The sequence below is a fragment of the Aythya ferina genome, assembly GCF_964211825.1.
Source record: "Aythya ferina genome assembly, chromosome: 17".
Taxonomy (NCBI): Eukaryota; Metazoa; Chordata; class Aves; order Anseriformes; family Anatidae; genus Aythya; species Aythya ferina.
The window spans coordinates 14,316,719-14,341,124 of NC_140316.1; the positions used below are offsets into that span (position 1 = coordinate 14,316,719).

Sequence of the window (24,406 nt, forward strand, 5' to 3'; positions counted from 1 at the left end):
CCCTCGCAGCCTCCCGCACCGCTCCCGGTTTCTCACCGCTCCTCGACCGCTGTACGCTGAGCGCTGCCCGGTTTTGCCCCGCGGCGGTTCGACCGGAGAGCAGGCGGCGCCGCGGGCAGCTCGGGGCCTCGCTGAGGAGGGGTCCTGAGGAGCGGGCAGGGCAGAGCGCAGCCAGACGCAAGATGGCGGCGCTGGGGAGGGCGGGGGCGGTGCTGCTGCTGCGGCCTGCGCGCGGGGCGGCGGGGCCGGCGCTGGGTTACCACAAAAAGGTGAGGGGCTGGGGGCCGGGGAGGGCACCGAGAAACCGGGAGGGGCTTTGGAGGGGCTGGGGGCAGCTCCGGAGCTCGGGCGCTGTGTGGGGTTGTGGCGTCGTTGCTACGAGAAGGACGTTGAGGGCCTGGAGCGGGTCCGGGGCAGGGCTGGTGAAGGGTGGGGGGCACAAATCCTGTGAGGGGCGGCTGGGGCTGGGATAGAGGCTGTGGGGAGAGCTTATTGAGCTTTATAACTATCTGATAAGAACTTGTGGGGAGCTGGGGTTGGTCTTTCCTCACCGGTAAGCAGCGATAGGAGCAGAGGGAACGGCCTCGAGTTGTTCAGGTTGGGATTTAGGAGAGATTTCTCCTCAGAAAGAGCAGCCAGGCGTTGGGACGGGCTGCCCAGGGAGGTGGTGGTGTCACCGTCCCTGGGGGTGCTCAAGGAGAGGTTGGACGTGGTGCTTGGGGACGCGGCTCGCTGGGTGACATTGATGGGAGGGGGTGATCTCGAGTGTTTTTTCCAACCTTTATCATTTTACGGTGTTGTCTCTGCCCGCCAGGTGGTGGATCACTACGAGAACCCGCGCAACGTCGGCTCCCTCGACCGCAACGCCAAGAACGTGGGCACCGGGCTGGTGGGCGCCCCGGCCTGCGGGGACGTCATGAAGCTGCAGGTGAGGAACCTCAGGGCTGACACAGGGGGAGCGTGGGGACACTGCAAGGCCCACGCCTGCTGCTGTCTCCCTCCCCTCAGCCAGGGCTTTGACACAGCTTGCCCTTGTCAGCATGTTTGGATGTAAAAATGTCCCCTGGAGCCTGGGCAGGGCTTGTCCCTGCTGCCCTGGGCTGTGCCTCGTGGAGCTGAGGTGTTCTTCCCCGTGTTCTTCCAGGTCGAAGTGGATGAGAACGGCAGGATCGTCGAAGCTCGCTTCAAGACTTTCGGCTGTGGGTCAGCGATCGCTTCCAGCTCCCTGGCAACAGAGTGGGTTAAAGGGAAGACGGTAAGGGCCTCGGCCGGGGTTGGAAGTGGCACCGTGTGCTTAAATATTGAAGTATTTGAGCATTCAAACTGCCTGTTGGGATCGGGGAGGGGACAGTCCCTGCAGTGACACTGTCACAGTGTGGTTTGTTGCCACCACTGCTCTGTCTGAGGCGTTCCTTAAACTTGTTGTGTGTCAGGTACAGAAGAAAACAGGGAATGTTAAGAGGTTTCACACATATCAGTGTGCTCTCAGCATCTCTTGCTGCCCCCGGCAGTTTGAGATAGTTTTCTGTGTTGATTCAGTTGGCTCTGCAGCTTTAAAGCTTGCAGCGAGCGCCTCTGTGGTGTGTGTGTGTGCATGAGGTGGCTGCTGACCACACTCCAACTGCATTTCAGGTTGACGAAGCGTTAAAGATCAAGAACACGGATATTGCGAAAGAGCTGTGCCTTCCTCCGGTCAAACTGCACTGCTCCAGTAAGTACGGGGCTGAGCTGGGAAAGTTACACAGCTGGACTGCAGGGCGAGCCTTCTGGGGGCACTGCAGAGGCTGCTTTATTTATTTCTAAATAAAGTTTCTGCACGTGGAGCAGCAAAGATTGGCCTGCAAGAGAACCTTGCTTACGTGCAGACCTTGCAGGTTGTGAATTTTGACATCGATTCCATCTTTTGGTGTCTGTATAGATGAGAAAATGAGAAACAAAAAGTTCAAATCCTGATGTTGTGAGGCACCGTGCTCCCTGCTGACCGCAGTGCTGGTGCCTGCTGCCTGTTCCTGCTCTTAACATCACCTTTTGTTGTAAATAACTTGTTCTTGAAGTATTTATTTAAAAAATAACTTAAAAATGTGTTTGTTTTTTTTCCCTAGTGCTGGCTGAGGATGCAATCAAGGCCGCCTTGGCCGACTACAAGCTGAAGCAGCACCCAAAGAAAGAGGAGCCGGAGCAGAAAGCCAACTGATGGCTGCGGGGGCTGCCGGGGGGGCTTCTCCTCCTTCCTGCTGGATTTGCGGTGCAATCACTCGAGCTTTCGTGGAACCCCACACGCAGCCCGGCGCTGCTCCTGCAGCCGAACTGGTCTGAAACCCTCCGAGGGAAAGGACTGAGAGCCAGCCCTGCCGTTTAGGGCTGCATTTTGGGGGAGGATGGGGCGTTTTGCCTAAAGTTTTGCAGAGTTGAGTGGGAAGCGTTGCCTTGCTCTTCTTGTACCCGCCAGAGCCGCGGCTCGGGGTGCGTGTCGCTGCGGCGCGCGGCTCCTGGGGGGGTTTGGTTGCTGCCTGCAGCTCTCGGAGCTTCCTTTCACCATCTGGGACCCCCCCACACGCCGCCCCCTGCGCCCAGCTCCTCCCCGGGAGGCACCGAAACACCTCGAGGGCGATAACTGCGTGGGGAGCGCGGCCCCGGGAAGCCCCAACCCGGCCCTCGGGGGGCTTCTTCCTTGCTCGTTCACCCCCGGGGAGGGGATTGGGGTTAATTGGGGAGCTGTAATTAAAGTGTTCAACCCTCAGCTCTGCCGAATGATCTGTGGAGAGAGACGAAACGCGCCCTGAGGGGCTGGCGGCTGCGTTCTTGGGACCAGGTCGAGGGAGGAAGGGGAGAGCCTTGGGGGGTGCTGCAAGGGATGGTTTGGGGGGGATTTTTTGGGAATTCCCGTGCTCCCCTGTGCCGTGTGATTGCTGTTTTTCCACAGGAGCCTGGCTGGAGGTTTCCAGCACTGAAAGAAAACGGGTTGGGAAGCTTTGCCTGCTCTGGGAGATTTTTATCACCCTCCTTGTCCCCACCTTAACGAGGGCCGCGTCTGTTTTGGGGCAGAACGGGCTCGATGTGCGTGCAGGAACCCCTCTGGCAGCGTGGGGGGGATAAAAACCTGCTGGCTGCAAAGGGTTTTGGGGATATGGGGACAGGGGGATAACGGGGACACGACTTTCACATCGGGAAGCCCCTCGCCCTCCCGTTTGCCCCCACTTTATGGGGTGCAACGAGGGCTGGGACAGAGTCCTGCTGCCCCCGCCTGTCCCCAAGCCCGAGCTGTGCCGGCCTCAGGAACACACGGGAGAGGCAACGCGCGTGGAAACGTCTTTATTCAGAGCCGAGGGGGGCAGAAAATAAGGCAAAACTCCAGCTCCGCTCCGAGCTCTCCCTCGCCCGTGCTTTGCCAGGGGCTGTGACATTCGGGGTACAACCGCAGGGACGGGAGCGCCGTCCCCAAATCCTCCTGCTGCTGCCCGGGTGCTGCTGGTTTAGTTTTTCCTCCTTTTTTTTTTGGTGGGGACCTCAGCAAAACGCCTCCAGGGGGCACGGCACCGCTCCCCTCACCCCCAGGCACTGCAGGCGGAGGGCGAAGGCGGCTGGGAGCGGGGCTGGGACGGCCCCAAACCCTGCGGAACGGCCCCAAACCCCTGTGGAATGGCCCCAAACCCCTGCAGAACCACCCCAAACCCTACGGAAGGTCCCGGCCACCAGCAAAACCTTCACCAGGTGCTTGGGGCCGGGTGCTTGGGGCCGTGCTTCGTCTTCAGGGGTTCGGGGAGAGGAGGGAGCGGGCACGAACCCGGCTCCGAGTCCGGCGGCGGCCCCGTTAGATACCGGGGGGGGCTTCTTGGGGCGCCCCGGGGGCCTCCTCCGTGCCCCCTGCAGCTTGGTTTTGGGGAAGGGGCTTGCTTTCTTCCTCCTCCTTCCCTTTTTCCTCCTCCTCCTCCTCTTCCTCGTGCTCTCCCCGGGCGCTGGCCCCGTTGGCCAGCGGGGTTTTGTTGGGGGATTTGAGGCTCTGGGCGGCGGCGAGGATGTCAGCCTGCAGCTGCCGGCTGCAGTCCAGGGGTTCCTCGGCACCGGGGTCCGGAGCTTTTTCGGGCACCTCGTTGAAAGCCCGGCCGCCCCCCGCCTTGTCCCGCTGATCCACGTACTTCTTTTTGGGGAAAGACGAGGGGTAATAGGCGGAGGCTTTGTGCTTCTGCCGCACGACAAGGGCGGCGCAGACGATGAAGAGCAGGACGAAGGCCAGCGAGCCCACCACCACCACCAGCAGCGTGTACTCCTTGAAGAAATCCACCAGCCCGTCCAGGACGTTGCCCGGCGCCGAGCTGTTGGTGACGGCCGTCCCCGTCGTGGCCCCGATCGTGGGACCCGGCCCCGCTGTCACCGGCCGGGCGGGCGGCGGGGCTGAGACCTCGTCGCCGTCCCCGCTGCCGCCGGCGTCGGGCAGCAGCGCGGCGTGCCGGGGCGCCGCGGCGTGCGCCGAGACCACCACCAGCAGCAGCAGCAGGAGTTGCCACCCTGCCATCGCCCCGGGACTCGTGCTGCGGAAAGCAGGGGGAAAACGGTGAAAAATGAGCAAAAAAAAAATCCCAAATTCTGCCCCGAGCAACGGCCTCGATGCGCACGCCCCGAACCGGGCGCTTTGCTCGGTCTCCAGCGCAGAGGGCTGAGCGTGTGCCCGGCTGCTCCTACGTGGAGGGCTTCACCCGAGTGAAAATTCTTTAAGAATTCTTTAATTAAAGGAAAAAAGGAAAAAAAAATCAGCTTTGGTTTCGTCGCCCCGCCGCCAGCGAGGCCGAGCAGGGCTTTGTGTTTGTTTTGCAACGCCGCGCTGTAAAAATAGCTGGAAACTGGCTGGGATTGCTCAAGGCCCCGGGACGCTGCGAGCGTGGCGAGGTGACCGGGGCAAGAGCCAAGAGCTGGCTTCCAGCAACGGCCACTTGGCCGAGTCGAAAATTCCTGAAAATTGAGGTTTTTCCAGTGGAAACTCTGACACAGACGGAGCTGCCGAGGGGGCCGGCCCCCGGCGCGAGCGGCGTTTCCCAACGCTCGCCCCGGCTGCAAACCGTCCCCAGCCAGAGCTGCCACGGGGCCACCACGAGGGCCGGGACACGAAGCATCCCCACGGGGATCCCTGGACCTGTTTCTCCCTCTCCTTCCACCCCCAAATCCCAATCCCGTCCCCGTTTTCTCCCCCCCCGCAGCCAGCAGGACTTGGCTGGCGGCCGCGCTCCCGCTGCAGAAATCTGGTTTGCGTTAGGGCAGAGTGAGCACGGGGCGCGAGGCGGCCCCCCCGGCCCCGGTTCTGCAGCCTGGCCGCCCCCCTTTCAGCCCCCAGTGGGGATTTAGGGGACAAGTTTTGGGGTCAGGGGCTTCTTTCTTCATCCCTCTGCTGCCTTCGCCCCGTGGAGGGGCCCCTGGGGGGAAGGCGGCGGCGTTGAGGCACCGTTAGCGAGCGGAGCCAACGCGCAGCCGCTGCCCCGGCCCTGGTGGCAAAAAGCGAAGCCCAAATGGGCACCGGGGCCACCCCCAGTCCCCCCTGTCCCCAACCCCGCCGTGCGGCCCCATTCCTGGCTCAGCCTGGCCACGCAAAGTTCCTCCACGCAGGAAATTCCAGCCTCGACGTGGTGCGGGCGCAGCATCCTCCCCGGCGCGCACGCGGGCGCGTGGCTGCGGCCCCGTCCCGCCGAGCCCTCAGCCACCCCAAAAAGTCAGGGTTTGAGCAGAAAAAAAGGGGGAAAAAAAGAGCCACGGGGTGCAGGGGAAGTGGGAGTTTTGGGGAGAGCGGGCCCCACGCCACGAGTGGGGCTCGGGGAGCTCACCTGGCCGGGAGGGTGCCGGCAGGACGGGTCTGTCCCACGCACCTCGCCTCTCGCCCCTTTCTGCTGCCTGCCCGGATGGAGCCCTCGTCCCTCTCCCTCCTCCTCCTCCTCCTCCTCTTTCTCTCTCCTCCTCCTCCTCCTCCTCCTCCTCCTCCCGCGCCGCAGCCCGGAGCTCACTGGCTGCGAGCGCCGCGGACCAGCTTGTTCTCATTAGGGCCGCTTTGGGGAGGGAGCAGGGGAGGCCGGCGAGGGGCAGGCGGCCCCCAGACCCACCACGGCCCCCTCCAAGGGGGGACAGCCCACAGCTGGGGGCTTCTCGGCTTTATGGGGCGCCCCTCTGCATCCCCGCGTCCCCGCACTCCTTTTTGGGGTGCAGGAGCAGAAAGAGGGGGCAAGGGGAGGGCTTTGCTGCGAGGGCTGGAGGTAAAAGGGTGGCTCCTGCAGAGCCGTGGGTAGCCCCACAGACCCAGCTTCGGGGCCAGATCCTGTTGCTGCAAACCCAAACCCTGCTATAGGGTGGGCTGATGGGGCACAGCCACCCCATCCTGCAAGCCATCTGCCCCGGGAGAAAAAGGGATCTGAAACCCATGGGGGAGCTCTGCCCATCTGCCCCGTCCATCCATCTATTGATCCATTGATCCATCGATTGATAGATCATCCATCCATCCATCCATCCATCCATCCATCCATCCATCCTAGAAGGGGGGACAGGGACAAGGATGGGGACACGGATGGGGACAGGGATAAGGACAGGGATGGGGAGGGTTTGGGGCTTGCTCCCCCATCACTTTTAAGGGCTCACGATGCAGCCTGGGGGCAAACAGGGCTTGGGACCAACCCCCTTGGTTTTCGGAGCCCGTTTCCTAACCCCCACCGCCTGGAAAAGCTCCCGAGCAGGGATCTCTGCCTTGGGGTGCGGGCAGACATAGGGAAAATGACCCCTGTGGGTCCCCATCTGGGGGCACGGGCTCTGGGAGGGGGGCATCCCCTTGTCCCCCTGCCCTGGCCACGCTCCCCCCCCGCCGCCCGCACTGTCTGGGCTGAAATTGCTCAAGACGCTGGCGGCCGCAGTGAGCTCATCCCCTTGCTATTCGGCTCCGCGCCTCCCCGGGGACCCTGCCAGAATCCCCCTAAAAAGCCAGGGCTTGGGGATAGAGGGCTGGGGGGGGGGGTGAGGGCAGGCGTCCCCATCCCCGTCCCCATCCCTGTCCCCATCCCTGTCCCCGTTTCGTGTTTCGCCCGGCGTCACCCAGCGCAGCCGGACCCCTCGCTCCCAAAAATACCGCGTCAGTCCGTCTGTCTGCAGCCGGCCAGCTGCTCGCAGCTGCCAGGACGGCTTTCACCCGGCCTTAAATTATCCTAAAAAGCTTTAAGGGGAGAGGGGGGGACGGAGCCGGGGCCCCTCCAAGCAGCTTGGAGGAGCGCCAGCAGCATCCAGCCTGGCTTCATCACCACAACGGGGAGGACGACGACAATTTTTGGGGGGTGTAATGACACCAAAATGCCTTCCCCAGCTGTGGGAGCCTCTTTGGGGTCGGGTGGCAGGGCCACTGCCCGTGGTGTGACACCTCGTGGCTTGGGGACATGCGGCCCTCATGGGCTGGGTCCCCCCTGGCTCCTCATCTGGGTCCGGGTCTGGGTTTGGGTTTGGGTCTGGGTTTGGGTCCCTGTCCCTGTCCCTGTCCCTGTCCCTGTCCCTGTCCCTGTCCCTGTCCCTGTCCCTGTCCCTGTCCCTGTCCCTGTCCCTGTCCCTGTCCCAGCCCAGCAGCGGGTGCCAGTGCCCACAGCCATCCCGGAGCCGTTTTGGCCGCCGGGGAGGGACGCCTCAGCCCCTCGGCGCTGGGCAGGGCCGCGCCGCCCGGCCCCGCTTTGTAATTTAGGGCAGATGAAAAGGGGAAAGGGGGGGGGGGACACCCGCAGGGCTGGGCTCTGCGGGGCGGGTGGCACAGCCACCTCCAGCCCAACCCGGCAATTTGGGAAATTTCGGGCCTGGCTCTGCCTCTAATTTGCTTTGCTGGGGCAGCAAAACGCCGGGATTTGGGGGGGAGGAGGCCTTGTCCTGTAGGGCTGCACCTCAGCGCGTGCAGCCTGGTGTGTGGCACTGCATGGCCCCATACCCCGCATGGCCCCATACCCCACACAGGGTTCTGTGTCCCCCCACACACGTCCCCATGTCCCACACGGCCCCATACCCCACACAGGGCCCTGTCACCCTACACGTTCCCCATGTCCCACACGGCCTCATACCCCACACAGGGCCCTGTCCCCACACACGTCCCCATGTCCCACATGGCCCCCTTTCCCCTCATGCCACCCCCCTGGGGCAGCGGGGCCGCCCGTGCTGGCCTCCTGCAGATTCCTGGCCTGTGAGCTGGGCCGTGGCAGCCCATCAGGCCAAATAGGGCGATCCCTGGCGGCTGGTCCCAATCCCAATCCCAATATTTCCCCACAGAAAAAGGATCCTGGCCCAAAATGAGGCAACCAGAGGGGGCAGCACCCCCACACTGCTCCCTCCTCTGCCGGGCTGGGGTGACAGCCCCCATGGTCCCCACGTGTGTCCTTGTTGTCCCGGGGACACACAAACCCCCATAAAAGCAGGGACGTGGCCTCCTGTGAGGGGTTTTTACACGGGGATGTTGGCTCTGTGGGGATGTGGGGACGGCGGGGGCAATGCCCACCCTGTGGCGCCTCCCTGCTGTAAGGGACCCCACGGGTGACTGTCCCTGGTCCCCTAGCATGGCTCAAAGCCCTACACCGAGTCCTGGGGGGTGTCACCAATATGGGACACGAGCGGTGTCCCCCCCCCAGCACGCTGGGGTCCCTCTGAGAAGCCGCACGGGCTCGCCATAAACATTTACATTCACCGGGGGCCCGGGCCCGGGTGGAAAATATTTGAAGCGGGGCGTGAATGTAAACACGGGGCCGGGGACGCGGCCAGGGCCGCTCTCGAGGCACAGGGGACGGCACCACGGGGCCACCAGCATGTGCCGAAACGCTTCGGTGCCCAAGCGTGGGCTGCGAACCACAAGGGCGGTGTGAGGAGGGCGGTGGGGATGTGGGGACACGGGGACGGGGTGGGGACACGGGGACAGCATGTGGGGACTGGGGTGGGGATGTGGGGATGTAGGGGTGGCAGGGAGAGCCCTGGGATGTTCCTGCTCCCTGGGGTGGGTCCTGGTGGGGTCTCCTGACCCCTCTGTGTGGGACACCACAAACGTGCCCACCCCGGCCCCAGCGGTGTTTCTGCCATGTCCCCCCACCCTTTTCATTCCTGTCATGAGGCTGGGGACCCAAAGCCGCCATCCCCAGCTGCTCAGCACCCAGGGACGGGAGCGGGGTGGGGGTTTCATTTCTGCTGTCTCCAGAAGAAGAGGATGGAGAACCGAAATTTCGGGAGGGGGATGTGGGCAGGAGCCAAGAGACCACCACGTCCGGGCAGGAGAGGCGCTTTAATGGGGTGACCGAGTCCGTTCCAGCTGCTTCTGCTTTGCAGGGGCCGCCAAGCCCCCGGCTTAGGAGTGCTCGGGGAGGAAGCTGCTGAGCGTCAGGTTGTCGCCATCGGCTTCGGAGCTGCCATCGGCCAGCAGCTTGCGGTGCCGGTGGGGGCCCAGCCGGGGGCCATTGGTGGTAGTGGCCTCGCCGTCGGGCAGCAGGGAGGAGATGCAAACCATTTCGGTGGGGCTGAACTGGTGGCGAGCCGTGCGGGCCCGGCGGCAGAGCAGGGCGGCCAGCACCCCCGTGCACACCATGAAGGCGGCGGCCACCAGCGCCAGCAGCAGGATGGCCAGCAGGCACTTGTTCATCAGCGCGTTGTCGTCCCAGGGGACGGCGGGGGGCTCCTCCACCGCCTTCCCCCCGGGTTTTGAGTCCGAGGGAGCCGCGGTGGCCTCCCCCGGGTGATACAGCACCGGGGGGTCCCTGGCTTTTTTGTGGATGATGCTGGTGGGGGGCAGAGCTGAGCGTGGCTCCGTGGAGGCGGCATCCGTGCCTCCAGCCACGCTCCCTGTGGAGATATCATCCATGCTGCCAGCCACGGTCCCCGCGGAGGAGCTGGCATCCGTGCCACCAGCCACGGTCCCCTCGGTGCCAGGCCCTCTGGATGCCATGAGCCAGCCGGGGATGGCGGTGCCGTTACTTTGGGGTGCTGCCTCCGTGCTGGGCACGGAGCTCGGCAGCAAGTCGGGGTCGGGGGAGTCGGTCTCATCCTGGGGCTCCGCGGTGCTCAGCGCCAGCTCCTGGTGCAGGCTGGCGTTGGTGCCCGCTGCCAGCGGCGGCTCCGTGCCCAGCGAGTCAGGCTCGGGGGAATCGGTCTCATCCAGGTCCACGGGCAACGTGGTGACCTTCAAGGGCAGGCTGCTGTTGGTGCTGAGCCCTGGAGGCAGTGTGGAGCCCAGCAGCGAGTCGGGCTCGGGGGAATCGGTCTCAGCCAGGTCCACGGGCAGCGTGGTGAGCTGCTGGGGCAGGCTGCTGTTGGTGCTGAGCCCCGGAGGCAGCGTGGAGCCCAGCAGCGAGTCGGGCGCGAGGGATTCGGTCTCGTTGCTCTCGGGCATCGCGGTGGTGCCGGGTTGGGGCTGCCCATAATCGGCTCTTCGCCTGCGGGAGGGCAGCAGGGGCTCGGCTGGCGCTGGTTCTGCTGCCCCCCAGACCCACTGCAGGCCCCTCTGCTCCGGGGGTCGGGCCCCGCACGCCCGCAGGGTGCTCAGCACCAGCACCACCAGCACGGCCCAGCACAGCGCCATGGCACCTAGGGAAGGGGCAGGGGGGGAAGGTGAAACGGGGCCCCTCCACCTGCGGGAGGCTCTGCAAAAGAAAAAAAAAAAAAAAAAAGCAAAATTGCAAAAGGAAGTCGAGAGCCTGGAAATGGGAAACGAGCCGTGCTGGAGGGGGCTGCTGCGAGATGGGTGGTTGCAGGCTGACGTCCCGCGTGGAAATGAAAGCGCGGGGACGTCGCGCACGCTTCGGCTCGACCCCACCCCGGGCTGCCCGTCCTCCCCTCCACGGGCGGCAGCGGGCCACCGTGCGGCCAGTGGGTGCCCCAAAAGCTGAGCCATTCGCTTGGAGCGGAGGCGAAGCCACCCCAAAGCTCCCCACGGGCTGCCCCTTGCTCACACACAGCCCCAGCGGTTGGAGGACAGGGAGGGCCCCGCACCCAGCCCCAAACACCGACCGACGCCACCCGGAACGGGGGCTCCCACACCCACCATCCTACCCCCCCTGGCGACCAGCACGGAGCAGAGAGAGGCACCCCTGGGGGCCCGTGCGCACCCAACGCACCCCTTAGCATCCCCTCGGCACCCTCTCCATCCTTGGGGCTGAGCCCCAGGGGTGCCGGGGCCCGGATCTGGAGCACCCCCCTGCCGGGGCTCACCTCTTCCAGGGGATGCCGTGGGACCCCGAGCTGCAGCACCGGTGGCCGTCACCGCCGAGGGCCTGGCAGCCCCGGTACCGGGTGTAGCGGAGGGGGCGTCGCGGGCTGCGCCCCGCCTGCACCTCCCCGCCGGGGCGGGCAGGAAACACGGCTGCGGTTTCGGAGAGCCCTGGGGGGGGGAAGGACGTCACGCTGCCAGCGGGGGCTGCTGAGGGCTGGGGGCTTCGTGCACCCGTTGGGGTGCACCCCTAAGTCCTGTCCCCGCTGGGGTGATAGCGGGGGGTCCCTTGGGTGCCCCCGTCCTGCTCCCCCGGGTCTGCGTGCCGGGGCTGGTGCTGCCCCGAAAGCAGAAGTGGAGGCAAAAGCGGCCCCGGGGCCCTTGGCACAGCGTGGGCATGGCCAAATGGGGGCAAGACACGGCCCCCACAAAGAGACAACCCCATAGAAGGACCCCGATGCGGGGAGCAGCCTTCCCATGTGGTGAGGAAGCAGAGGAGGGATGCGGGGGCTTGGCTCGAGGAATTTGCAGAGCCCTTGTGCCCGGGCGCATCTCCTGGCCCCCATGGAGCAGCTGTGGGGCACTGTGGTATCTGGGGCACGGGGCCGCGGGCGTTCCCTGGGCACCCAGGGGTGCAGCAGCTCGGAAGGAACCCGCCCTGACCGCAGGCACCGGCACAGCAGCAGCAGGCAGGAGCCGCAGCCGCAGGAAGGGTGCTGCAAGATCACATCCGCAGCGAGCGCTCTGCGGCTGCCACCCGGGGCCGTAAACAACCCCACCGCATCCCTCTGCCCCCCGGCACAGCCCCACGGGGATTTTTGGCTGCGTTCAGCCCCTCTGGAATCCCCCCCCCCCCCCCCCCCCGGAGCCTGGAGGATGCTCCTGGTCCCCTGCACATCACCCGGGGAAAAATCCCCTTGGGCTGCGGATGGGCCTCGCTGGGAGAGGTCCAGGTTGGGCACGAGCAGCGAGGGAGCAGCTCCTCAAGAGCATCCCCGTCCTGTCCCTATCTCGGCTTCCTCGGGGACACCCAACACACCTGGAGCAACCCGGGGTTTGCTCACTGGGAAGCCTCCAACCCCCTGCTGGAGGAGGCACCGCAGGGACCGGGCTGCTCGGCCACAGTCTGACGCGCTCGGCTTCCCATCGCCGCACTGAGTGCTGTCAGTTACGACACCGCCAGGCCAGAAAACCTAAATTGTGGGCGCTACCGAGGCTCACCCACCCCACACACAGCCCGGAGCAATGCCGGGTGTCCTGAGCGGCCGGGGCACAGCTTGTCCCTGTCCCTGTCCCTGTCCCCGTGCCTGGCTGCAGGGTTTGCAGTATCGACCCCCGCAGCCCCTCCATCTGCCCGTGCCGGGCTCCAGGAGGGGACCTGGGCGCACGTTCAGGCCGTGACGTTGTCCCCACTCCTACGCCTTCCTGAGCAGCTGCTGCTGCAGCTCCCGGCCCCGAGAAAGGGGCGAGCAGCAGCCGTGCCCCCCCCCCCAACCCCCCTGCCAGCCGCCCCGGGCAGCGCCGAGAGGAGCCAAAGAAGAAGCAAGCAGAGGAGGTTTGTAATCAATGAGCTTTTATCTCTTGAAAATGGAAGCAAATATTCGGACAGGTACTTAGGGCCGCTCTATAAGAGCGCATCTTTCAGGACGTCGCTGGTTCTCTTCTGGGATATCACGGCTACAAAAAGCTTCAGGCACTGACTCGGGCTGAGCCTGGCTAGGCATCATCAGTTCGTTTAAATTAAATACAGGCTACAAGCTCCAAACCACGGCGGCGTTGCCTCCGCCCTCCTCAAACCGTCCACCGCGCCAATCTCAGCTGGGCATCTCGCTCCAGCAGTTCAGGAACTTTGTTCCCTCCGATTAGAAAAACTCAAAACAAAACAAAAAAAAACCCGCAAGGTCCCCAAGCACACAACCCCGACGTCACACGTACAAAAATCGACACAGAGAGAGCACCGTTTGGGGGGGGGAGAGCAGTAACGTTTGGTTTTGTTTTCCCAAAATGATAAAAATTAAAAGTAATACAGATCGTCTCAGCCATTGACTGCAATACAAAACCAGCACCAAACACTCGAGCAGCCCGCGGCTGGGCTGGGAACCCAGCACCAGGGCTCGTTTCCCCCCCCTACACCAGCATCCAGGCAGGGAAAACGTGCCCCGTCTGCGATGCTAACCGCTTAAAACGAAGAAAATCCACTTTTATTAAGCTTTCCTGCTAGGAACCGTAACACCTCCTCTGTCCTTCGCACCCCCTCCTCGTGCCTCTCCAGCTACTTCGCCCAGCAGCACCCACGGCCCTCCAGGGCAGAGGATCCTCGACCTGCAAGCTGTGAACATGCAAACGCTGAAGGAAAAAGGGGAAAAATGGGGAATTTGTGGACTTGTAGCCAGCCAGAGGGCGGGACGAAGGGACGCACCCTGCTCTGCGTGCCAGCCCCAAGCACACACGAGCACGCACAGCGCGGTGGCAGGGAGCTGACCCCAGGGATGGGTATTTGGGGCTCAGCAGCTGCCAGCTAACTCCTGGACATCACTCGGACCCCCCGAGGGTTTTATCCAGGTCTGGATTTAACCAAGGGTGCACGCAGCAAAAGGGTGAAGCCCGAGCTTGCTTGAGCAGCCCAGGTCCCATCGCAGCGTAGGGCCAGCAGGGAACGCTCCTGCCCCCAGCCTCAGCCCCCTCCTCTGGCAGCGCAGACCCTGCACGAGCAGAGGTGGAGAGGAAGAGATCCCAAGATGAGCTCTGCGAGTCCTGCGCACCCCCAGGGGCTTTGGGGTGAGGATCTGGAAGGATCAGGGGAGAGCAGCACCCCTCTGAGCTGGGGGCAGGACCTCCCCCAGCCCCATCCCCTCCCCGGCTGGGACTGCAGGGGGCGAGGGTCGCCGAGCTCAGCTGGGAACAAACCCTTTCCTGTGAAATTTTAAGGCAAGGAGGTTAAAAAATATATATATATAATCGGGGACAGTTTGTTTCTGGAGACCCCTGGTGCCAGTCCCCCAGCTACCCCTTAATGCTGCTCGGGAAGCAGAGCCAAGATTTCTCCCATCAGTACTAAAGTCGAAGGCCAAAGAATTGCAAGCTCACAGGATTTTTAAATCTTTTTAAAGCTTCTGAAAGCAAAGAAGCCCCAGAGGCTGAGGGCAGCTGTGGAGCAGCCCCAAGCACTCCTAGTGCCATGCGCGGCCGCGCCGGACACGAGGCGAGACGGGAGCAGCCCCCTGCTCGCAGCCTCGCACCTCGTGCACACCTTGAACTCTGCACTCCAGGGCTAAACACAACGCAGCTCCTGCAGGGAACAGCTCCTGCCTTAACACCACAACCAGCAACTGCAACCTGCCCGCTCGGACAGGGCTGGAGAAACCCAAAAGGAGAGGTTATTTTACGAGGGGGCTGGAGAAACCCAAACCACGGGGTTATTTTACAAGGGGGAGGCGATGCTCAGGTCAAAAGTTGTGCAGGGAGTAAGAAGGAGCAGAGGCAGTCTGTGGCATGAATCACTTCATTCAGCACTATATATATATATATATATATTTTTTTTTTTTAAAACCATTAGACAGCGGCCATCAGAACACATCGGGAAGGCAGGAAGGTCAGCTCGCACGGAACCTCTGAGGGAGCTCAGCAGCAGCAGCCTCGGCCACACTGCAGGGGGAACCGATCTGATTGTTCAAAATTGGAGATTTATACAAAATAGCTTCGGTTTTGATCTCTAAACAGTATAAACACCCACCACACGCACGCACGCGCACACACACACAGTGCCGTCCCTTTCAATTCAAAACACAAATACTGCAAAGTGGCAAATAAGAAAAATAAAAAGCAACTTTTTTTTTTTTTGTTTCGTTTTTTTGGCAACTTTAAAAAATGGTTAAGAACAATGTGGCATTGGTCCCTAAATCTAGAAAAAAAGGTATTTGGGCACAACATCGAAAGTCATAATGGGTTTGTTTTCAAGAATTCATAACATCTGGAGGAAAAAAAAAAAAAAAAAAAAAAAAAAAAAAGACCGTCAAAGTAGCACTTATTCTTTTTGAATTGTTTGACACAGTCACATAAATTCATTAAAACATCAGGAAAAAAAAAAAAAAAATTTCACTAAAAAGCTTGGCTTTTAATCATCGGCTCTCGTTGATGTGAATTTTGGGAGAAGAGGAAAGCTCGTACTGGAATGCTGCACGCTGCTGCTTGCCGAACCGGGGAACTGGAATGTGTCTGGGCTGGCAGCGCCCGCCAGCGCCCGCTCGCCCCGCTCAGTCTGCGATCTTCGCCATCTGCTGCTCCAGCTTGGAAATGCGCTCGTCCTGGTTGGTGATCGTGTCCTTTATGGATTTCAGCTCCCGCAGTATCTCGTCCAATTTGGCTTCGTTTTGCTGCAGCGGAAGAGAAGAGGCGTGGTGGTTACAGGAGCTGGCGGGATGGGGTCTGTATGAGGGAGTGTTCAGAGCGAGGCAGCTCGCCGGGGGGACACCCCAAAGCCTGGGGCACGTGGGGCAGAAAGGGGAGCGTGCTGAGGGTGCCTGGCACACACACCAGGATGAATCCTGCTCTTTAGAAGCGTTTCATCACTTGCCCAAGCTTCCCTCTCCCTGCCTCCACGCATCACCGCGCCATCCCTCAGCTATCCCCCCAGCCGGGCGATTCTCTTCAACCTCCTCCCAGACCCGCGTAGCCTGAGGTTGGTTTGTCCCACGGGGTTTTGCACACACACACAAGGTGCCCAGTTCAGGATCTTACGTTTCTCTTCAACAAATGGCTTTTGCTCACTCCCTGCAGGACGTGGCACACACAGCCCGTGGAGATGAGCAGCGAGCTGGCTGTTTATAGGAGGTGTTTCACACCCAAACGACCCAGCCTCGTGCAAACCCGTGCTCACAGGGAGCCTCAGGCTGAACAAACCCAAGCAGGCATGTGGCCGGGCCGAGCTGCCAAGCTTTCCTTCGCACCACAGCTCTTGGCCACCCTCTGCAGGTAGAGAAACCTGCAGCTGGCCCCAGGGTGCTCAAATCGTGCACCCTTGGGCTTTGTTACAGCTGTGTCCGAAGACACAGCACCCTGGCAATCATCAAGGCTCAGGCCACCGTCCCCAAAACCTCACAGATTTTACTCACAGGGTCTGAGGCATCAGCTGCTTTCTTTGGAGCATTTATGAGATCACTTTTCTTGTTTGCGGCAGGTTTGTTGTCCAGTATATTCTTCTTGACCACCTTGAGATCCCTGTTCTTGCCAGGAATGTACCCATGCTTCAAGGAAATGAGCAGGGGATCGGCGTTCTTCCCCTCGAACCACTCCTCTGCCTCCAGAGCTGCCTCCGGGCCGGCTGTGTCAGGGTACAGGTCGTCCTGGAAGAGGTCCGACTGCAAGGAGAAACGAACTGGTGAGGCGCCGCGGGGCTGGAAGGCGCGAAGCTGGCTTCAAACCACGCAAGCAGGAGGCTGCGCTCACCTTTCGCGGGACCGTCATGATGATGGGCTCACATTTCCTCTCGTGAAGCTTGAAGAACCTTGCCGAAAAAAAAGGAGGAAAAAAAGAGAAAAAGAAAAAAAGAAACGTGACTCGGGAGCCAGGACAGGCACCACGCCATGCAAAGGAAGCCTCGGTTCTGCTGCTCATGCACAGCAGCGTACTGCGAGACGGAGGCAGCGGACAGCGAGCAATCCTAAGGAGTCACAGCTGGGCTGCGCTAGGACTTGCAGAGCCCTGGTTAAGGGCTGGAGAAAACTACCTGGGTGCGTGCCGAGCTCCCTCTTAGGTACTGGGTGACTTCAGAGAGTCGCACTTTGGCCAGAAGGGGCTGTCAGAAAGGCACAGCCCACTGCTCGGACTGTCGAGACAAGCAGCACACAAGTAACGTTCAGGTCACATCCTAGGCAGCCCGCTGCTCGCGACGCGCGGCGGCTCCACGCTCAGGTCACCCCTTTCCAGCCTTCACCTGAGCGGTGCTGGAAACTCCGCAGCCCTCAGCTCTGCTGGCAAATTCTGCAGCCAGCCGTGAGCTCTAGGCCCTTCCAGGAGCTGCTGAGGATTTATCCTGCTGGCTCTCGCTGCCCTTTACAACAGGCTCGGCCCAAATCCCATCACGTTTTCAGGCTGCATCACCTCACGCCCAGCAGAAGCGTCCCCCAGCAAACACCACACAGATACTGGTGGAGCAGGGGCCTCTCGAGCAGCATCCCCGTGCCCAGCAGCTGTGGGTTTGCCAGCAGGGAGCACACAGCAGTTTTGTGGAGGGCTCCCAGCCCCTTTGGCACGCGAGGTGCCGGCTGCGGCAGCAGGCCTTACCTGGCAATCTCACACTTGTTCACGTCAAGGCCCCTCTTTGGCATGAACCCCATCCCTCTCTGCGGCTCCTTGCTGCTGAAGGTGTTGAGGTAGTGAACGTAGGGGGACTCGTCCGTGATCTCGAAGTAGCGAATGCTGCTGTCGCCCTGCAGGACACCAACAAGGACCCCTCTGGAGGCTGTGGGGACAGCACCCTGCGTGCCCACGCACCCATCCCCTCCTGGGCTGGGCAGGTATCGCTCTCACCCGATTCCCTCTCCTCCCAGGGATGCCACCACAGAGCAGCACGGTTCATATACAGCTTTCTTGTTCCCTAAGCTAAAGCTCCTGCTGCTTTCCAGGCTAATGTCTCACCTGCGGCTGCTGGCAGCACGCTGCTGTCTGCTCAAATATCCATACACATTTTCTCTTGTGAAAAAGCTAAGCTTGCTGCCTCGGTTTCCCCAAAGTAAGGAGAAGATTCCTGCTTTTCAGCAAAGTCACTAAGAGCTTTTTTTTCTTTTTTTTTCTTCTTTTTTTTTTTTTTTAATTAGTTTGTTTTAAAACATTTCGAAAAGGAAAAATAAACGTATTGGTGCTCTGTGCAATTTAGCTACATGACAGGTGATCTTGCACACAAAATAATCTTAAAAACGAGGAAGTTATCTGCACACCCAGTTAGAACCAGAGTCGGGCACAAAGGCTGTAAAACCAACTCCTCTGTTTGGCTCCAGAGGATCCTCCTACACCACCATCTCTTCGACAGCGGAGGAGGCAGCAGAGGTACAGAACGAGTATTTACAGAACGAGTAGTTCTCATTACAAAGGCAGGGTTGTTGAGTTTTCTTTTTATGGATCCTTTTTTTTTTTTTTAATTCCTTGTTCATCTTGTCTTGTCTTTAGCTCCTGGCTGTACCACGTCCAAAGCCGTGGCACTCAGAAGTGCTTCAGAGCACTTAATGCCTACAAATTGCTTTTACAAAGGAGCACGTGTGATTCCAGTTTTCTTTTATTTAACCCCCCAAAATTCGAGTGAGTGTTGCTACACGCTCCATCATCATCAAGAGCAAGGATACCATCATCCGAAATGCACCTTCCTCCCACATTAATGCACAACCTTTCAGGTCAGCGACAACAAAAGATGTTTTAATGACAGTATGTGACTTGCTGCACTAAGAGCAGCTTTACCCGAGTAAATCCATCTCACAGAAACATCCCATTACATACCAGACCTTCAGAGTCTCTGCATAGTGCTGCAAAGTGAGGATCAAACTGATTTCAGAGCAGCCTGGATTTTTTCAGATTTGTCCACAACCCCAGTCATCACCGCAGCACTAAATTTCTAGTCCTGTCCCTTTCAGTGAGACACTTGGTGGGCACTTCCTCGGCATTGTTCGTTCAATCAGATGCCATTTTAACAACCCTAATCATCCTAAAAGGTTCCCCTTACCTTGCCACACAAGTAAATAATGTTGGTGTCCGGGTCGTAGAAGGGCAGCAGGACCCCGTTGCTGGTGTCCATCTCGTGGAGGGCTATTGGCTCCTCCATGTTTTTCTGGAAATGAAAAAAAAATAAATCTGTTGTTAATGAAGAACAGAACAACTCGTGTTAACACGAGATCTGTATTATTAACAGCTCTTTGGAGCTGGTGGGACACTCAGCAGTGGCTTCCCCACCCTGAGGGCTCTGTACGTTAGATTAACAAACGCTGCAGATGTTTCACCAGCTCATTCGCTCCCCAAAGATGTTTTCATCGCACATTAAAAACAGGATAATTCACAAAGCGAAGAGAAAGGCATGACACGGCCATGCTCGTGAGTGCCTTGTGCCAGTGTGATGAGCTTGCTGCTGTCTTGCTCCGTACGTAAAACATTCGGAGAGGAAGGAGCGCCCTTCACACAGAATTTCCTTTACCGAGTGAACACAAAGCCCAAATAACAGCCAGATGTTCTGGCACAGGAAGGCTGAGTAGGCTCAGACGTAGCCAGAAGAGGGAATACCCTCAAGTTTACAAACCAGGAGTGCAGCAGGTGACGGCAGGCCCTGGTTAGCAGCTCGTGGGGGCTACAACAGGTAGCAGCAGGGCAGGGACCTACCGGATTCCACAGGGCGAGCTGCCGTTCGCTCATGCGGCTGAAGCCGGTCGTGAAGATGTTTCCATCGGCGAGGAAGATGGCTCGCATGGGCCGGGCTCCCTCGTGGGTCTTCTCTTTCTCCTGAAATAGATTTAGAAATGAGCCTCTAGCAAGGTGCTGAAAGCCCAAGGGGTGCAGCTCTTCTGGCTGCACAGAGTCCCTCGCACACGTGGATCCTCCACGGAGGATGCCAGCTACACGGAGCAACGTCCAACTACCTTTGCCTGATGCTCGAGGGAAGAAACCAAATAATAAGCAACAAAAGTAGTCGCAGCTGTTTTGTTTCAGCTTTACCTGATTCTTACAAGGCTGAAGGAAGGCTCCTTTGCAAGCTACAACACATACGCGGGCTGCTAAATCTCCGCTTTGCATCCACAACTTTGAAGGCGTAATTATGCAGAAGGATTAGATGCGGAATTACACTCCGGCAGGTTTTAAAACCGAGCCCTAAAATCCTAGTTCAAACACTAATTCCAATAAACCCAGACAAATCCTTCAGCCGCCGCTACCCTTCTTGTAATTTCTTCCTCGCTTTGAACATGACTAAATGGAGCACGCACTGGGCTCAAAGGCTCGCTCTTCATTCACCCTCTGCTGTAGGGGAATTACTCTGCACACTTACGGCAACGATTTCTTGTTTCCTGGGGTCAATAATTCGCACTTTCTTGTCTTTGGAAGCTGTACAGATTAGGCTGCCGTTGCGATTCCAGCTGACGTTGTAAATCACATCCACGTGCATGTCGTCCAGGTTTATGAGGGCCTCGCCTGTCCCCACGTTCCAGATGATGATTGCGTTATCGCAACCTGGAAGAGAGAACAGCAGGCACAAATCACAACCGTGGTGGAAAGGGAAAAAAAGCCAGAGAACAAGGACTAAAACCTGCTGCAGCTCCAGTGCCTCAGGCACAGTCTCTTAAACACGGTTATGTACGCAGAGCCCCAGGCAGATGCAGGCTCAGAGTTGGGACAAAGCAGCCAGAGAGCTCCACACACAGGGCTGGCAGCGCAGGGGAGGGCTGAAAATATCACAGCAGCAGCTCGAGAAGGCTCTGGGGCAGTGTGAGAGGTCCCCAGGGGAGAAGAAGCTGAAGGTAAGGCAGGAGGGGCAGTGATGCAGCTGAAGGAGGGCTGTGAAAGCGTGGTCCAGGCCACTGCTGCTGCCGTCCTCCTGCGTCTGGTGCAGGAGCTCTCGGGTCTCAGCTCAGCTGCAGGACTGCAGAGTGGGAAAGCCGAGGGCAAAGAGGCAATGTTCTTCCAGCTCTGCACATCCAGGACGGGCTGGCAGTCACTGCCTTCTCGGGTTTTGAAGAGATTTGCAGCAGAAAGAGTAAGAGTGGCTTTCGTGGCAAATTAGGGAAGCGACAGCATCAGGAGGGGAAACGGCAGAACAAAGGTATAAGAAGAATGGCAGACATCAAAAGCCGAGGTCAGCAGATTCACAAGGACTGCAGGCATTAGGCAGGGGGTTCTGCTCAAGGAGCAAACAGTGAGAAGACAAAGAACAAAGCCTCAAAGAGGACGACAGCAAAATAAGAGGGGACTGGAGCCGTCAGTCCGCCAGGTGAGGGAACAAAGCCCAGCGCTGAGTTATTCAGCTCCCCTAATGCTCAAGGAGGGGTGAAAACACGCTGAGGCTGAGATAATGATCACTGTGCCCTCCCAAACAGCCTGGGACATCCAGCATCGGTTTGTCGCCACCAAGAGGAGCCCTGGGGACCTCTGCTTGTGAGTGCAGCACTCTGGAAAAGCTACCTAGGAAGAACAAGCCTCTCCTTCTGTGTATCCTCACACCGAGCTTCATTAATTTCAGTGCCACAGGGTCTGCAATCAAAGCGTTTTTGGGGAAACCAGATCAAAAGCCAGCCAGTTCCTCAGGGGGCGTTTACACCCCCCAAAACCCCACAGAGCTCAGCTGAGAGTGCGGCCGGAACGATTTGCTTCTTTTATTAGGCTCCAACCTAAAGGTCATGCTATGAAAGCCTCCGAGTGAGCTAATGGATAATGACTTTTCCATTTTATTTCCATCATGATTTGACTGTTTTTCAGCGGTCAAAAGAATCTGACTGCATAGACCAGACCGGCCAAGGAGACGATTTGGGAAATGCTGAAAGGTTGGGGATGGACCAGCAGGACACCTTGCAGGGACCAGCGAAAAGGAGAAACACTTGGGCCTTTTATAAATGAAATAAAAACATGAAAACAGGAAGGAGGGGAGCGCGTATGTGAATAGTTATCAGCTGATGGAGCTTGGGATGAAAACTGGGGCAGTTTTCATACAGTAATTCATGCCTTCAGTTTCCTGGTTCTCGTCCCTGTAAAAGCAGGGATGATAAAAGGCCGGGACGTGGAGAGGGCTTTGAGCCACGTGTCCCAGCCTTCCGAGGAACTGTCACGGGTTTGTGATTCACTGGCCCCAAGCTGCCGGGAGAGGGAAAGGAGCAGCCAGGCTCCAAATCCCTGCTCCAGGACACGGCACCAGTGAAACGAGGTGGATGTGGCCAGGAGCTGACCCCGTACCTGCGCTGAGCAGCACGTTGCGTGCGGTCGGGTGCCAAGCCACGATGCCCACTCGCTTCGAGTGGCCTTCTAGAACCACCACTGGCTCTGTCAAGGACAGGGTGAGTCCGTTCTCGGGGATCTGCCACACCTGGAAAGGGGGAAAAAGGAAAAGAGGGTTAGCCAGAGGGCATCCATCCCCGCTGCAGAGCGCGTTACTCATTCACTTCACGCCTCCCGTGCCAAGGCAGAGCAGAAGGCCGGGCTGTCCCTCCTGATATAAACAGGAAAATGGGAGCAAATCCCAGGAGAGAGCCGTCAGGAAGAGGAATAACCCCGAGGACCTCCAGCCCGTGCCTTCGCCTTGTCAGCTGCAGAGCCTGGCATTCACCAGCCCCAGGGGGCAGCTTCTGCAACCAGCAGAGCCCAGGGATGGGAGGGAGGAAAAATCCCCATGCCCCAGGGCAGGAGCTGCCCTCCCAGAACTATTCCTGCAATTCAGCATCGGACGAGAGCCTTTGAACTGAGCCTGACCTGCACAGAGCGCATTAAACCTGCAAGAAACCCATCGCCCAGCAGTGAGAGCTGCCCACGGGTAGGTGGCAGCATCAGAGCACATTTCCCTCGATTCCTATTGTTTGTTTTTTGTTTTTTGTTTTTGTTTTTATCCTGGAGGAGCAGAGCAGGGACCCCCAGCCCTGCCCGCAGCACCCAGGCAAGGGGTCAGGGCAGGGGCTGCGACCCAGGCGGGTTTTGGGGTGAGGCAGACACAAATGCCTGGATTTTCGCTCTCGTCCCAGGTTCTCTCTTCTCCCAGGGACGGCTGCTGCTGCTCAGATGAAAACCTCTGAGACGTGAGCATCCCCTGCGTGTCCCAGCTCACCTCCAACCAGCCCTGATGGGATTCCAGCCCCTGGTGCCATCCTCTGGGCGCTGTCCCCCTCCGCATCCTCAGGCCCCCCGCGGAGGATTCCTGCTCTAGGATTTCAAATCCCTTCTCCTCCTCCTGGCTGATGGGACCGTGGGTGACAAGGTGACAAATGCCGTGGCTTTTTCCAGGGGTCAGGGTTTTAAATTGGGCTACAAAGCAGGGCTGGGCACTCCGAAGGGCAGCACAGCGCCCCGCTCGCTCCGGCCACCTCCTGCCGTCGGAGGATTGTGTTCAAACCCCTCACACATCGCAGCAAGGCACTTCACCTGCCTGCTGCAGGGTGAAATGGGGTTACAAAGCTGTCAGTTTTTACAGAGGCAGCTTTGTTCACGCCAGCCAGGGAATAAAAACCTGACAGCAGCAGCAGCAGCTCGGCGCACGGCTGCTGACGCGCAAAGCAGCCTGCTAAAAGCAGCACCCGCACTTGGTGTAATTATTGCACGCAGGTCTCACAGGAACCGCCTCCGAACCCTTCACAGCTCCGAGCACTAAGGCAATGCTGCAAAAAATAGGTATTACCTAAACCGGGGAGACGGCTGGCCCGGGAGGGGGGCCGGGAGACGGAGCCGAAGGGACCCGCGGGGGTGACAGCTTGGGAAAGGCCGCTGGGCGCAGCTGAGAGACAAAAACCACCAAAACCAGAGGCAAAACCCACCCAAACAGCTTCTCCTCTAGACAAAAAGGCCCTGGCGGCTAGGGCTGGTGCAGGCAAGCTGATGTTACACCAAGGATTAAGCAAGGAGCCAGATATTTGCTTACCCCAGGGTCCCGAGGAGCCCTTACAAACAGCAAAGTGAGCGCAGCGTCTCTTCCCCCTCGGGGAAACCAAGCTTTTCTGCCAAGCGTCCTGCCCCGATTCACCCAGTCTCACCCCAAGGGCAAGGCTTCGTGGGAGCAGCTCTGAAAATTGGATTTATTCACGCAAAGCCAGGGGCAGCACCAGCTCCTACCCGAGCAGAAGCCGGCAGCCCGGGCGCAAAGGGGCAGCTTTTACACCCATGGCTCTCCGTGGCGAGGCAGCAGCAGCACAGACTGCAGCTTCAGCTGTCAGAAGGGGCTGGGACCCCTCCCCAGACATCCCCCTTTTTTATTTTTTGGTGTCTGAGCTGAGGAGCAGGCCTTCGGGGTGAGAGCAGCCCCGCTGCCAAGCCCTCTGCGTGCCGGAGAGCTCCAGGACTGGGTTCAAACCTGAGCCAGCGAGCGAAGGGGGGAGGAATTACAGGCAGAATACCAATGGAAAGGAGGTTTTTTTTTTTAAAGAGCCTCTGGAGGACAGAGTTTGTTGTTTTTTTCTTCAAGGGAAAGAGGGAAAGCCCCTCTAGTTTACAGCAGCTGCAGAGCAGTGTAATCCTCTGCAGATTACAGAAACGATTGACCTAATCATCCTGCTTGGTATTGCAGAAAAA

The 24,406-nt window shown here is 59.5% G+C and overlaps 4 protein-coding genes across 7 annotated transcripts in view; 1 reads left to right on the forward strand and 3 right to left on the reverse strand.

Moving 5' to 3' along the window:
- Positions 1-130: 130 nt before the first annotated feature.
- ISCU (iron-sulfur cluster assembly enzyme) lies at positions 131-2,740 on the forward strand. Its single transcript, XM_084491571.1, has 5 exons — positions 131-269; positions 815-928; positions 1,145-1,255; positions 1,633-1,711; positions 2,103-2,740. The coding sequence occupies exons 1-5, from the start codon at positions 183-185 to the stop codon at positions 2,192-2,194; spliced, it is 483 nt and encodes a 160-aa protein (XP_084347697.1). The 5' UTR covers positions 131-182; the 3' UTR covers positions 2,195-2,740.
- Positions 2,741-3,296: 556 nt separating this feature from the next.
- On the reverse strand, positions 3,297-5,941 carry TMEM119 (transmembrane protein 119). The gene is made up of 2 exons (XM_084491570.1): positions 5,811-5,941; positions 3,297-4,529 (listed from the first exon to the last, which is right to left on the reverse strand). The coding sequence occupies exon 2, from the start codon at positions 4,511-4,513 to the stop codon at positions 3,812-3,814; it is 702 nt and encodes a 233-aa protein (XP_084347696.1). The 5' UTR covers positions 4,514-4,529; positions 5,811-5,941; the 3' UTR covers positions 3,297-3,811.
- Positions 5,942-9,240: 3,299 nt separating this feature from the next.
- SELPLG (selectin P ligand) lies at positions 9,241-11,447 on the reverse strand. 2 transcript variants are annotated; one of them, XM_084491709.1, is made up of 2 exons: positions 11,179-11,447; positions 9,241-10,610 (listed from the first exon to the last, which is right to left on the reverse strand). In XM_084491709.1, the coding sequence occupies exon 2, from the start codon at positions 10,547-10,549 to the stop codon at positions 9,323-9,325; it is 1,227 nt and encodes a 408-aa protein (XP_084347835.1). In that variant the 5' UTR covers positions 10,550-10,610; positions 11,179-11,447; the 3' UTR covers positions 9,241-9,322. The 2 variants fall into 2 exon arrangements, with proteins under 2 accessions (XP_084347835.1, XP_084347836.1); XM_084491710.1 differs by having other exon boundaries at positions 9,241-10,554; positions 11,179-11,275.
- Positions 11,448-12,732: 1,285 nt separating this feature from the next.
- The window catches only part of CORO1C (coronin 1C), a 43,809-nt gene continuing 32,135 nt past the window's right edge, over positions 12,733-24,406 (reverse strand). For all 3 annotated transcript variants that reach the window (XM_084491579.1, XM_084491580.1, XM_084491581.1), the window contains exons 4-11: positions 22,091-22,220; positions 20,196-20,377; positions 19,535-19,654; positions 18,888-18,992; positions 17,459-17,604; positions 16,622-16,679; positions 16,288-16,533; positions 12,733-15,549 (exon numbers count right to left, since the gene is read on the reverse strand). In XM_084491579.1, coding sequence (XP_084347705.1) covers positions 15,430-15,549; positions 16,288-16,533; positions 16,622-16,679; positions 17,459-17,604; positions 18,888-18,992; positions 19,535-19,654; positions 20,196-20,377; positions 22,091-22,220 — 1,107 coding nt within the window. In that variant the 3' untranslated portion in view covers positions 12,733-15,429. The remainder of the gene's footprint in view (positions 15,550-16,287; positions 16,534-16,621; positions 16,680-17,458; positions 17,605-18,887; positions 18,993-19,534; positions 19,655-20,195; positions 20,378-22,090; positions 22,221-24,406) is intronic.

What these genes read in the sequence shown, in the direction of transcription:
- ISCU (XM_084491571.1), top strand. Translation starts at nt 183, where the DNA reads ATGGCGGCGCTGGGGAGGGCGGGGGCGGTGCTGCTGCTGCGGCCTGCG. An exon ending in CGCTGGGTTACCACAAAAAG is followed by an intron (nt 270 to 814) that starts GTGAGGGGCTGG and finishes TCTGCCCGCCAG; the next exon opens with GTGGTGGATCACTACGAGAA. An exon ending in GGTCAAACTGCACTGCTCCA is followed by an intron (nt 1,712 to 2,102) that starts GTAAGTACGGGG and finishes TTTTTTCCCTAG; the next exon opens with TGCTGGCTGAGGATGCAATC.
- TMEM119 (XM_084491570.1), bottom strand. Translation starts at nt 4,513, where the DNA reads ATGGCAGGGTGGCAACTCCTGCTGCTGCTGCTGGTGGTGGTCTCGGCG.
- SELPLG (XM_084491709.1), bottom strand. Translation starts at nt 10,549, where the DNA reads ATGGCGCTGTGCTGGGCCGTGCTGGTGGTGCTGGTGCTGAGCACCCTG.